Raw genomic sequence first — 12381 nt, forward strand, 5'->3', positions numbered from 1 at the left:
ATTGTACAATGTGCTCTGTCATTAAAGAAGGAAGTCTGACACACACACACATGGGAATAAAAAGCTTTAATCCTGTGCTCTTAGATTTTTTTTTCCATCTTTCTGATACAGGAATGTATATGGGCCTATTTCTGCAATGCATTTTCTCACCATTGACACTTCTGTTTTAATACTGGCTTTTTTTTTTTTTTTTAGTCACCAAATCAAGTCTTTACAGTACAGCAGCACAGGAGATGTCATTCTGGTTGTCTCTGGTAACTCCCAGGCAAAGGTGCTTGACAGAGATGGTTTCCCAGTAATGGAGTGCATAAAAGGAGACCAATACATTGTGGATATGACAAACACCAAGGTAAAGAGCAAAACCACTGTATTGACAGTATTGTGACATTTATTTAATTTCTGAATGAGAAACAGCATGAAGTTAATAAATAAGTGTGCAAAGCCCCCACTCTGGGTTGGGATGGTCACATTATAGCGATACATGCTTGGTACAAGCTGGCTTGACAAGGACTACAGGTTACAATGGATGCTGGGCTGAATGTCAGCTAACAACTTAATTTTGTTGTAAATGAGACAAACTGCAAACTGGACTACGATAAGATACATGTGTCAGCAGATTAAAGGCAGTTTTGGGTTTTTCTTTCAGTTCAAGGTGAGTTTGAAGAAACTGAAAGAGGTCCGGGACCTTCCAAGGAAGCCAGGGCTCTAAAGCAATTGTGCTATGACGAGAGGTTGAAGCATCTGGGCCCTTTTAGTATGTTGGAGGTTAGATGGCAATCTAATAACAGTATACAGCTACTGGAAAAGACAAAATGGCGTTGTAGCCAAATGCTTCTAAAACAGCAACAGTCTTAGCCTAGAAGTCTATAGTGGTTTGTCACTGTAGAAGTTTTTCAGCACAATGGTACTGCAGCATAGGAACAGGTCACCCATGGAAGCCATGGAACCTCCAACTATGGGGGTTTTCAAGCTAGACAAAGCCATGGCTGACCTGTTCTGATATTGGCTGTCATCTGTCTTTGAGCAGGAGGTTGGCCTAAATGAACTCCATAGATCTCTTCCAAGTAACATACCTATGACGCTATGAGAAATCCATCTCTTTAAAAGTGTATCTTGTAAAAATCGCCAGCTTACCCCATACTGTTGTCCAACCAACCAACAAAAAAAAAAAAAACAGAAACTATTGATCTGATCTAGTCTCTTGCTTTCTTTTACTTTTCATCCTTTGCTGATCCAATTTACCCCATTCAAGGCAGGGGCGAGAGGAGAGAGTTACTTTTATGTCATGAGTGTAAAAGACTAATAAGGTACAGCATGCACATTTTTAACAGTAGTTGAAAATGCAAATGGAGAACAGCTGATTCATAGTTCTGAAGTATTTTAACAACTTGATTGGGTTTTGAGCACTTTGCATCCTTACAACCACAAACTATATGTGACAAGGATTCTCTTTACATAGATGATTTAAATTCAGGTCAGTTTTATAAATAGCCGAAGAGCCTAAAAATGTAATGATAACATCTACTGCTCAAGCTGATAATAAAGATGATTTATTTATTGCTTGTAAAGTGTATTGCCAAATAACTGGGCTAAATACCGTTTTGCCCGAGGCTGTTCTTGTCAGATCACTATTTCTTTTGGCTAGTGATATGTATATAAAACCATCAAATGGTAACATCTGCTTTAGTTCTTGTTTACTTAAAAAATAATACAGATTTTCTTTCTCTTGTAAACTTCTGGAATTCCAATGTATTTTGGTCTGACAGTCAAAATGCTAAAATATTTGTTATATTGCCCCATTAACTTTACAGTATTTCTCCCCATATTTTTGCTTAAAGCAAACTAAAATAATTCCAGTATTACAGGAGTAGTTGCCAGATTTCTCTCTGAAGGTAGTCAATGATCATGTGTCTGTACTTCAAAGATGTAAAGCCAGCTGGACAAAAACATCTTATCTTTATAGTAAACATAATGACAGTCTCTTGCATTTGGCTAAAGTAATTTCCTTCTGATTTTTCATCCTAAAACAAAAGATTGTATCCTGTGTATTGTATCCTTCCTGATAATTCTTGTCATTGCTATTATTTTTTATGTGGCTAAAAACAATTTGCATAATATGGTATTAATGCATATTGTTTCATCCTTTTTCTGCGTTACAGTTCTGCCAAGATGAAAAGAACAAGTGTGATTCTATGCCATAGTCTGAGAGGAAAAAATATAAAAAGAAGGAAAATATTAATGTTTTTATCATTTGAAAATGAAAACAGGCAAGAATGAAGTGGATTAAAATACATAAAAAATTGTTACACCATTGTAACTTCAGTCTGATCAGAAGGGATTCTACTCTCAGTTTTTGAAATGGTTTTGCTTGATGGATTGGAGTAAAACTTACAAAGCCTGTTAAGACTTCTTATAAAACCTTTTAAGACAACCTTGTGTTTATTTCCATAGGGTCATACAGCAATGCTTAATTCAGGCTGTTGGCATCCAAAAATAAAGGAAGAATTTCTGACATGTTCTAATGATGGGTGAGTATCAAAGCCTGTCTTTGTCAAGGTGTTTGTTTGGCTTTTGCATTTTAATATTGTGCCCTAATTTGCTTTAAAAACCTACCTTTTAAAACTTGATCAAGTGCTCAAGACAATGTTAGGTAAGCTCAGGAAGCATAAATTTGTCATTTTTTAGGTTCCAGATGATTGATTTATTTTGTCTGTATTTTCTGTAGTTTTGTAACTTAAAACAGCTTTTGATATTTCATGAAAGAAGCTGGCTACTTTTACAAAAGTTTTACAGGAAGTTGATTAATTTTACAAAAATTCTTGGACAAAATTAAATGCCCCCTTTAACATTCTAGAGTATGTCTCGAAAGCAGAATGGTTCTTGTGTAGAGGCTCATGTAAATGAAGTCACCGAGAAGGTGACTTCATTTAATATTTTAGTTGAAGGTTGCAATTTACCTGTAATTGAATATTGAGTGATGTTGTAGAGGAGACTGTTAGAAATTATTTTGTTGTTTCATTCTTAGTCTTTGTGGCAAGAATCTAACTTCAAAATGTTACTGTGGCAGTTGCATTAATCAATAAAGTTTCTTGCAGCTGTCAGCAGCAAGTTCATGAATGGTTTTGGGACTAATATTTTAAATATTTTAAAATTTTAAATATTTAAAAAACGCAATCTCCTTTTAAATATTTTAAAAATGCAGTCTCCTTTGCTCAAGAAGACTGAATTGGCCCTGAAGGTATCTGTCTGGTCAATGGTAGACCTAAGACTCCAATTATCAATTACTTTAAATGACTGTTTTTCCCCAAGGGGAAACAGCTTACCAGTTTAACACAACAATACATGAGCAAATGATTCTAAGAAGAAAACTGACAGTTTCTAGTAAAACTGTGCCAGAAGGGAAAAATACAAATCAAAACTAAATTGTAATTTATGGAGTGGTTCAATCATAAAAATACATGCAGGTTAAGCCTGTGGTTTTTTTTTTTTTTTTTTAAGTGTTTTTTTTCAGCTTGTAGACATAAATTTTGCTTCAATAATAAAAATGTTTATTATGTCTTATAAGTGTTTGTTGCTTTTTTAAAAGTAGAGAGAGTAGTAAACCTTCTTCATTAGTTTGAATACTTTGGAGATGTTGAGAAATATATCAAGACATTATAATTTTTTTAGATTGTCTAAGTGTCTAATTCTGTACTGTGTAAACAACTGCATAACTAATATACCAAGTATGAATTCACTGCATCCTTGATGCTTGAATTGCAGTGAAATGCTCTGGTCAAGTAAGTAAAATCCAGATAAACACTGCTATAAATGGATGCATAATTGCATTTTTAGAGACACTATGTGGCTGACGTTATAGAAGTATTTTAAATCTATTTCATCCTGTTTTGTGCTAGTGACAGGTCTTTCCAGGATTTGGACATATCATGAAAAGTAACAGTTTGGATTGTTTAATTTGCAATACAGGAATTAAAATGTTAAAGACAGTATTCCATCCATGGAATTCAGTAACAACAAGTTATAAAGCCTCCAAAATTTAATCAGTATTTAATATAATACTGGAACTATACACAAAGAAAATAGGAGTCTGAGTAGGGAAGGTCATCTGATTATGCCAGTGTATAATGAGTTTGAAAAACTGATATAATTAATATAAAGAGGTATATTCAGGTGTTGTTCTTATTTATTATATTGTGTAAAGTTTTGGTAGTGAGTAACACCTCTGAAAATGTACATTCCATTAGTAAATGGCAACAGTTGTTGATATTGTACAGTAATGGGTGAAATTCTGATTTAGTTTTCTTTGTTGGGTTTTGCCATTGCTTTTATAATGTGCAAGTGGAAATTAGGGTAGTGTCTAGTGATTTTTCCATGAGGAAAAATAGCTGCTGTAAGATTTCTTTATTACAGTAATTTAGCAGAGCATTTTACTTAGCAAAGTAAGATTAGAATACTTCGGTTTCATAGCAGAGATGTTTTAAACTAAAGAAAAATAGGCAGTATATGTGAGAGAATTAATTAAGAACAGCTATTGATTTTTGCTTGAAGAAAAAAGGTTTTCTGAATTTCAAGCAAAAGCAGTAAAAAAGCTGGATTTATGCCAAAAAATCCAGAAAATAGGAAATTTGTGTTTTATGCTTATTATTCTGCATCTTGCATAAAATTTAGTTATGGATGTGATTAAGTGTTGCATCTGTCTGTCTGTCTATTCTTTTATATTTTTTCCGGTATTTACACATGACTCTTCTGTGTTGAAAGACTGTATTTCATTGATTTGTAAAGCTGGCTTTTTGTGAGTCAATAGGTTTGTGCTTAATGAAATACTGGCAGAAATATGAGATGATTTTATGTGAAATCTTGATTTATGTTGCATGCAAAGCAAAGAAAATCTAAAATGGAACTTGAACTTTGGAGCCTGTGGTCTTATCAGGACAGACCAGAAGACTCAGTTTTTTGCTAAGAGGTCTAAGTGGGGATAGCATGTGTCAAAGTTTGCAAAATGTTGAAGTTGGATGGATGATCTGGATGCAGAACTGTGTTTGTGAAACACCTTTATACTAAGAGGCATTTGTTGAGATTGGCGAAGTTCGATAAAAGAAAATACTTCTTTTTGGATAGTGTCTGAATGTATTGAGGAATATGGAATATGCTATCCCAGGAGGTGGCGTTGTCAGGTTTGAGAGGGGATGAGGAGAGCCCAAACACAAGAAACGCAATGGGCATTCCTTTCTGGCATTCCTTTCTAACATCCCTTACACAACAGTTGTGAATAGTATGGGACAATGAAGGGAATAAACCATAATGATGAGACTTGATCAGCATAGTTGTTGCTCTTAAAGACTAACTAGTGGGTTAGATGAATCTATATTTGGATGTAATCAGGTGTTTGTTTTTATGATGTTCTAATCTGCCAGTAACTTCAGGAAGAGTAGTATGTGGATTCTTCTCAAGGTAAAAAGCTGCTGCAAACCATTATCATATCTAGAGTTGATGTGGTTTCCATGCAAGTAGGTTAAATGTTGGTAAGATCTCTCTTAAGGAAATGCTGAAACAAAGCCCAATACATCTTTACATGGCTTTGTACATAGAGGTTTCGTAGAGGTATCCCTGTCTTGACTCAGTCTTTCTACGGGGCATGAGACCTACCTGTACTTAGTTTTGATATTCTTGAAATTGTACACAGACATGATTTGGCATTCATTATCCTTGACGTATTCTTTTACATCGTACGTTGTCTGTGAAGAAGGTGTATATCTGTAAAAGTAGAAATGAAAAGCTTTACAGCTGCACATCAGAAGAAAAGATGAAATCAAGCACCTACTCATCTGTATCTCCAGATGCTGTGTTCCACTGCACACATTGGAAAAAGGACCTGCCACAATGGCTTTTCTGGAGAAAGACATCTAACATGGAACACTAAAATGGGACACCTCGCAGGTTCAATTCTGGATGTACAGATAGAGGACAATGAAAGCAATGTTTGCTGTGGTAGGCATGAAGGAAGGCTTCTAGTTTTGCTGACTTGAGTCTCTGCTGAATGTTGTGTGGAGTACTAAAGCAAGGCTGTTAAATACAGAATTAGTTCTTAAACAGAAACTATTTCACTAGTTTGATCAATATTTCTGTGTGGAGAGCCTCTGTGTGCCACAAAGCTGTTTGTCTGAGCCAACACTTGTTTTCAAAGATTCTTGCAAGAAAAGGAGTAAAGGTCTTCAGTTATCATCTACAAGTTTAGAAGCCACTGACAGTAGCAATTCAAGCATGTCTGCCATGCTACTTAAGCAATGCTGAATAGCAATGTCTGACGAAGAAGGAAGTGAAGAGGACACAGGGGAGCACCTCAGGGGTGTTAATGTACTGTTAAATACTACTCTGTATATTCTGTGCTTGTAGTACAGGGATGTTTGTCCACCATCTCTGGGGATAACAATCATTCATAAATTGAATGTTAGACTTCACAGCACTGTTGGAATTTACAACATCGTGGTGTATATTTTATCATAAGGCAGTATTTGTGTTGTCTGTCTCCTTAATTGAAGGGTTGTCACTCACATATAGCTTAAAACAAGGAGAAAGGGTTGCATCTTCAGGTTGGTACGTTGAGGAGTTGTCATGAGGCATACAGAAGTTAAAAGAAAACTTTGCAAGTAGACTTGTATAGTAAAATGAAAATAATGCATTTCAAATATGTTTTAAATAAATGTATTTTAAATATTTTGAATACATGTATTTTCCTTTCAGTGTAAACCTGCTGTAGCTCAAATTATTGCTTGGGGACAGTAATTTTATGCCCTTGATAGTTTCCGTTGATTTCGGGTGATTAAGGCTATAGTACTATGCTGAACTAAACCGTAATTTAAATGAACACTCTTAGGGATTGCTATTATAAAAGAAAAGTTTTGAAAAATGGCCTGTTTCTTGTGATTTATTCATGGCATTCAAATTAGAAATTAGCTTTACTTTTTTTGTTGTTGTTTTTTTCTAATAAATCCTCTGAGTAGGTTTCGACTATAACATATTCTAATTTGTGGTTATTAGGCTATGTGTAAATGTATTGTGTTTTCAGACTGCAGATATATGGGTTACCAGCAGGGAGTCTCAGTGTGTTTTGTATGGCTGTTCAAGCACATAGTGTTGAATGTGGAAAAAAAATGCGTAAGAAAAAGACAGTTCCTTCTCCCTGACTCCACATGAGATAAACAGCAACTGGTCAACGTACACACTGGAATGAAGCAGACCCTAGACCTGAGAGTTGCTGAACAAGTCTGAAAAGTCCTGTTGTTAACTTGTATAAGTTTATCTGCTCATGTGGTTCTTACTGAGTATGTGTAGCTTAGAGTAGCTCACTTCATTTTCCTGGAAAATATTACAGATGATGGCTTACTAAAATGTATAATAGTGTACTTTGTGAGTTGCATATAATAAGCTCTAAAAAAAATTAAAAAACTGACCTTGCTTTTGTAAAAATACTTTCATTATTCTTGATTAGAGGTGAATAATAATTTCATTATATTTTTGCAGTTTGTTCAAAGCTTGTAAGCCTGTTAGTTGGAAAATAAAGGAAATATAAAACGAACAAACAAAAAAAACCTGCCAGTCCTATAAATAATAATGTGATCAACCTTAAGTCCATGTCTGAATAACACTAATTAACCACAGATGTGGCAAAGTATTTTTAGCAGTGTTTTTTAAATAGGGTAAGTCTTGTGCATATTCTCAGATCTATGTAGTATTGTTTCTGTTAACCTTCCAACATATAAAGTGATAAGAATGAAATTATATCAAAAGAAAAAAGCAGGTATAGAAACTCAATTGTCTTTTTCATGAGACTGCAGTAAATTGCCTTTAAAAGTTTCCCTTGCAGAAATTCAGTTTATTTCAATTTTCACTAATTTGTCTGGTAATTTATATCAGCCTTTCCCTGTTTTTAAAGCATACATCCAAAGCTTTTTTTAATATTGGTATTAACTTGATTTAAACTTTATTCTTGTCCGAGTTATCATTTGATCTTTTCATTTTTGGTTGTATATTACTAGAACTTTAAATACCCTACAGCTTGAAATATTCTGAATACCCCTCAGTCCCTTTTAATTGCATGTACCTTTTGCCTTCCAGGTAAGGCTGAAGAAATCTTTTTGGATAATTATTATTAATCTGAATGCATTCTGCATTAATGTGTTAAACATTTTGTGCTTAAAGGGTAATCAGCATCATCTTCGTCTTTTCCATAAGGCCGTTACCACTTTATTCAGGCTTACTTGGAACCTATATTTATTAATTCAGTGAGCTGCTGTTTAATCTATGAGCAGTATATCAAGCCCACAGAAATGCATTAAATTTTATGGAACACTAATGTCAACATTAACGCATTGCTTGAAAGTGAAAGAAAATGGGAAAGACTTTAAAAATTACTTTCTGGAAATATACCTGAGCAGAATGCCTTAAAAAAAATACTGTGTGTTTTAAAATGTAACTAACACCTTGCTTATATCATTCCGAAATATCAGTTGACTTCTATGTTAAAACAACAGAGGAAGAGGAAACGGATAATATTGTTTTTATTATTTGGATGTTTTCTTATCACGAATGTGATAGGTATTTCTGTAAGCAGGAGAGCTCAGTGATATTAAGTGTTCCAGCAACAGGTGTTACATGTCCCTATTCTCATGTATTTTTTCCTTTTAGAAGTAGAATTGCAGCCAAACTTGAAACTTAGCAGTCCTCAACTTTGTGATTTGTCGCTGCAACCATTGCTGTGGTTGCTTAACAGCTGGTTTACTATAGAAAATTCCTTTCATAAGTCTTCCTTCTCTCAAGTTAACCTAGCAAGTTAAGTTAATGTTCTTACTCTTCAAAAGGTATCTTCAAGAATATTGACTGCCATCCTCGAGTGACATTTGTAATAAGCTATTTCAGAATAAACTGTGCTTTAAGATGAATGCATCTCCAGTTAAATAGTCAGAGATCTTTCAGTGAAGTAGCTTCAAATTTTCAGAAATAAAATTTTGCATTTAATGTGCAATTTAATCCTTAGACTAATCCATGTCAAATATATTTATGTGTTTTTCTAAAAGACACTCCCTGAATGGGATAAAGGTCAATACTATTTCCTAGTAGATTATTTCCATTAACTAATGGGGAAAAAGGGCAGATCTCAGCCCTAGATGCTTGTAAGTGTAGATGGTGGTAATAGCATTCAAAAAGGAAAAGTGAGTATGTTCTTACTAGCTTTTAATCTGAAAGGAAGGATTTTAGACAAAGGTATCTTAACTACCTTTTTAATGAAACAACAGTAAGTTTCATCAAATTTGCAAATATGATTTGTAGTTTCATGTATGCCAAATATAATTTATGAAGGACAAGTGGTGTAGATAGTGGTTTTCTGTAACTTTGTCCAGTGTTGAGAAGCATTGTCATATCAAAGAGTTTCCTTTCCTTTAGGATGTCATGTTGTAGATATGGCTTTAGATATTGATCCCTTGTGGGTGCTTTTGGAGTTTGATAATTTGTTAGTTGATGATAAATTTAATCCCCAACTAACTTTTGCTTTTTTTTTTTTTTTATATGTTAACCAATTCCATCCTATTACCAGGTTCTTGTCTCGACCAGCTGCTGTCTCATCTTCCTCCTGATTACTGCCTTGTTTCTTTTCCTGTGTAGGTGGTAGCTATCAGTATATGACTTCATGATCATTGCTTTCTGGCATGTGTTCCTTTAGTTAGGCCCACAATTGCATAAAGATTTGAGAGCTTTTCAGAAAAGGTCTGGAAGACTAATGAAGATGGCCAGCAGTCAGTTTCTTGCCTACAGAGCAATTAGTTGCTTTTTCTCTTACGATGCCATTATAACAGACTTGAACTGGAAAGCTCCCTTCAGCCTACAGGATTCTGTGCTGATAATTTGATGAGATTTGTGTCCCACAGTCTTTCAGAGCCAGGTCATACTATAGCTCACATTCTTGTTCCTTAGATTTATTTATTATTTTTTTTTAATAGTAGTAAGTTCTAAGGAGAGGGTGAGATATGTTATCAACCTGCGTGGCCATGTGCTGTGAAGGAAAATTCCTCTGGCTATGATACTGGAATTACATGGCGTTTCTCCTTGATTTATAAAATTAAGTCATCAGGTTACATACTGTCTACTCACTCTAGGTTGATGCTCACTCTAGGTTGATAGTGTCTCAGACTAAGCACTCTTTAAGTGAATACCACCCTTGAGTTTGTTTGAACTCTATTAAGGCTAGGAACAGCTTTGTTAACAGCTTGAGAACTTAATCTACAATTTTACTGTTCCTGAATGTTATACATATCAGTTATTGTATCAGTTAGTCTGTGTATATGAAAGCAGAGGTGAGAGTAGAATGTGGATTTATGTAGTTCAGTGTAAGTGGAATTATTGTTATGTAGAATTTATAGATTTTGTGGATAATGGATTTGAAGAAATGTGATAATTAAATACGTATGACATCCTTTTTTGTTGTTGTTGCTTTAAAGCACCAAGCAAAGCACAGCACTGAAGAAAGACTTGGATAAATATTATTAGTCTGAACGCATTCTGCATCAATGTTAAACATTCTGTGCTTAATAAATACAGTTAGTAATGCTCAGTCTACAGCTTTGAAAACTGCAGAGAGCAGTAAGATAGCAATGCCAAGGCCAGTACCAAGAAGTTTGTATAAACTTTTCCCTAGAATCTAGACTGCAATGCTGCGTCTCTTTTCACAAATTTGAAGACCAGTTGGCAAAGCATACTTGAAACTAATTACTAGCATTCTGCCTTTATCTAGGGAATCATTTAAAAATCTTTGTTTAATTGCAGTCTCAGGCTTGTGCTTTTGTGCAATTCCTGGATTTACTTCTTAAAACAAGCTGCATACTGTAGAGCATAGGACCTGCTTTGATGTCCAAAGTTATTACTCTCTAAAAAGATCACCCTTATGTGTGTCTAGCTGCAACACACTGCTTTATAGGGAAGAGAATGCAAATTATATTGTGGTGAAAAAAATAAATTTGTCAGTGCTGTAGTATGGGTTGGACTTTCATCTTGGGAACCAAAAAAAAAAAAAAGAAATGTTGCCAAATTTTCAAGCACGTATGTACATAAGTGCATGTATACTCATATTTGCACTTCATATAAAGTATTCCATATGACAGTAAAATTCTGAAGTTTTAAATTTTTTCCTCAAGATTTTTAAGACTTTTTTTCAGGTAAGTATTAGGGTTTTAACATATTTTTGGAATTAGTTTAGAATACAAAAGGATACAACTCAGCTATAATGAAATACTTGTATTCCTACAGAGATGAAGTTGTCTTGTGTTATGGTTGAACTTCTGAAAGTTTTTTTTCTTTTTTTTTTGTGTCAGATGAAGATATAAATTAAAATTGGCTTATCTGTCAAGCACATTGTTTAGATATTCATAGCACTTCAATGTTTCTCGAACTGTCTGAGGAGCACAGCAAGAAGGGACAGCCTTTTCAAAGAAAGTTGTCTTTTGCTATGCAATCAAAATGTCTTAGGATTTTCACAACTTAGGTTATATAGATGAGCTTTCACTGGAAATTGTTTCCTAATTTTCTGTCAAAATAAGACATATTCCAAAAATGTTGTATTATTACATCTTTCCTGGTCTTGACTCATTTTGATAGAAATGGGTTGGATAATACTTTTGAGCAACCTTGTTAGCAGATTGGAGGGGCAAGTAACTTCTGGCAGGATAGAAATGACAGGAGGCTGGAAGCTTTAATATTTCCATCAGTTCAGCTTGATATCAGATAGGAAAGGGGGCAGGAATTTGCTGTGTTAAAATCAGTAGGAAACTTCCCATGCTTTTGGGATGTATATAGATTTTTAAGCAAACACTTCCATTGTGATAACTTTGTTATACAAGTAGCTTTCACTATGGCAATTTCCTTTCCTGTCTTCTCCCATGAAAAACTGATTGTCTTTTATTACATGTAGATGAAATCCTTTCCTGTCAAGTATTCAGTGGTTAATTTTAACCTATATCTCAATTTAAAGGGTAATTTTCGCATGAGATACACATCTTGCTTTAATGATAAGAATTCTCTGGTAATTCTAGTAATAATTGGAAGTACAATAGACTTAGTAAACCAAACTCAAATGTTTTGGTTTGATAATGAGAAATTAAAGTAGGGTAGGCAGGAATTTATTTTGGCACATTTGCTCACAAAGATAAAACGTATTCTGTCTAAGAATATAAAATTAAATTCTCGCCATTAATGTTCAAAGTTGATTCTGTTTTAAATTTATGCAGTAATGGCTAATGATAGTTAATATTCTACAGCTTGAAATTTTGGAGAAAATATTTGCTTTACTTTTTGACAGTTGGAATTACAGACAATTTCATTGTTTGCATAATA

The 12381-nt window shown here is 34.2% G+C and overlaps 1 protein-coding gene across 1 annotated transcript in view; it reads left to right on the plus strand.

Annotated features, from left to right (window-relative positions):
- Window positions 1-12381, plus strand: part of WDR70 (WD repeat domain 70) — a 139227-nt gene that overhangs the window by 47507 nt on the left and 79339 nt on the right. The window contains exons 8-9 of the mRNA XM_032206395.1: window positions 196-349; window positions 2452-2528. Of these exons, the coding sequence (XP_032062286.1) occupies window positions 196-349; window positions 2452-2528 (231 nt within the window). The remainder of the gene's footprint in view (window positions 1-195; window positions 350-2451; window positions 2529-12381) is intronic.

This window comes from Aythya fuligula, chromosome Z (assembly GCF_009819795.1).
Source record: "Aythya fuligula isolate bAytFul2 chromosome Z, bAytFul2.pri, whole genome shotgun sequence".
NCBI lineage: Eukaryota > Metazoa > Chordata > Aves > Anseriformes > Anatidae > Aythya > Aythya fuligula.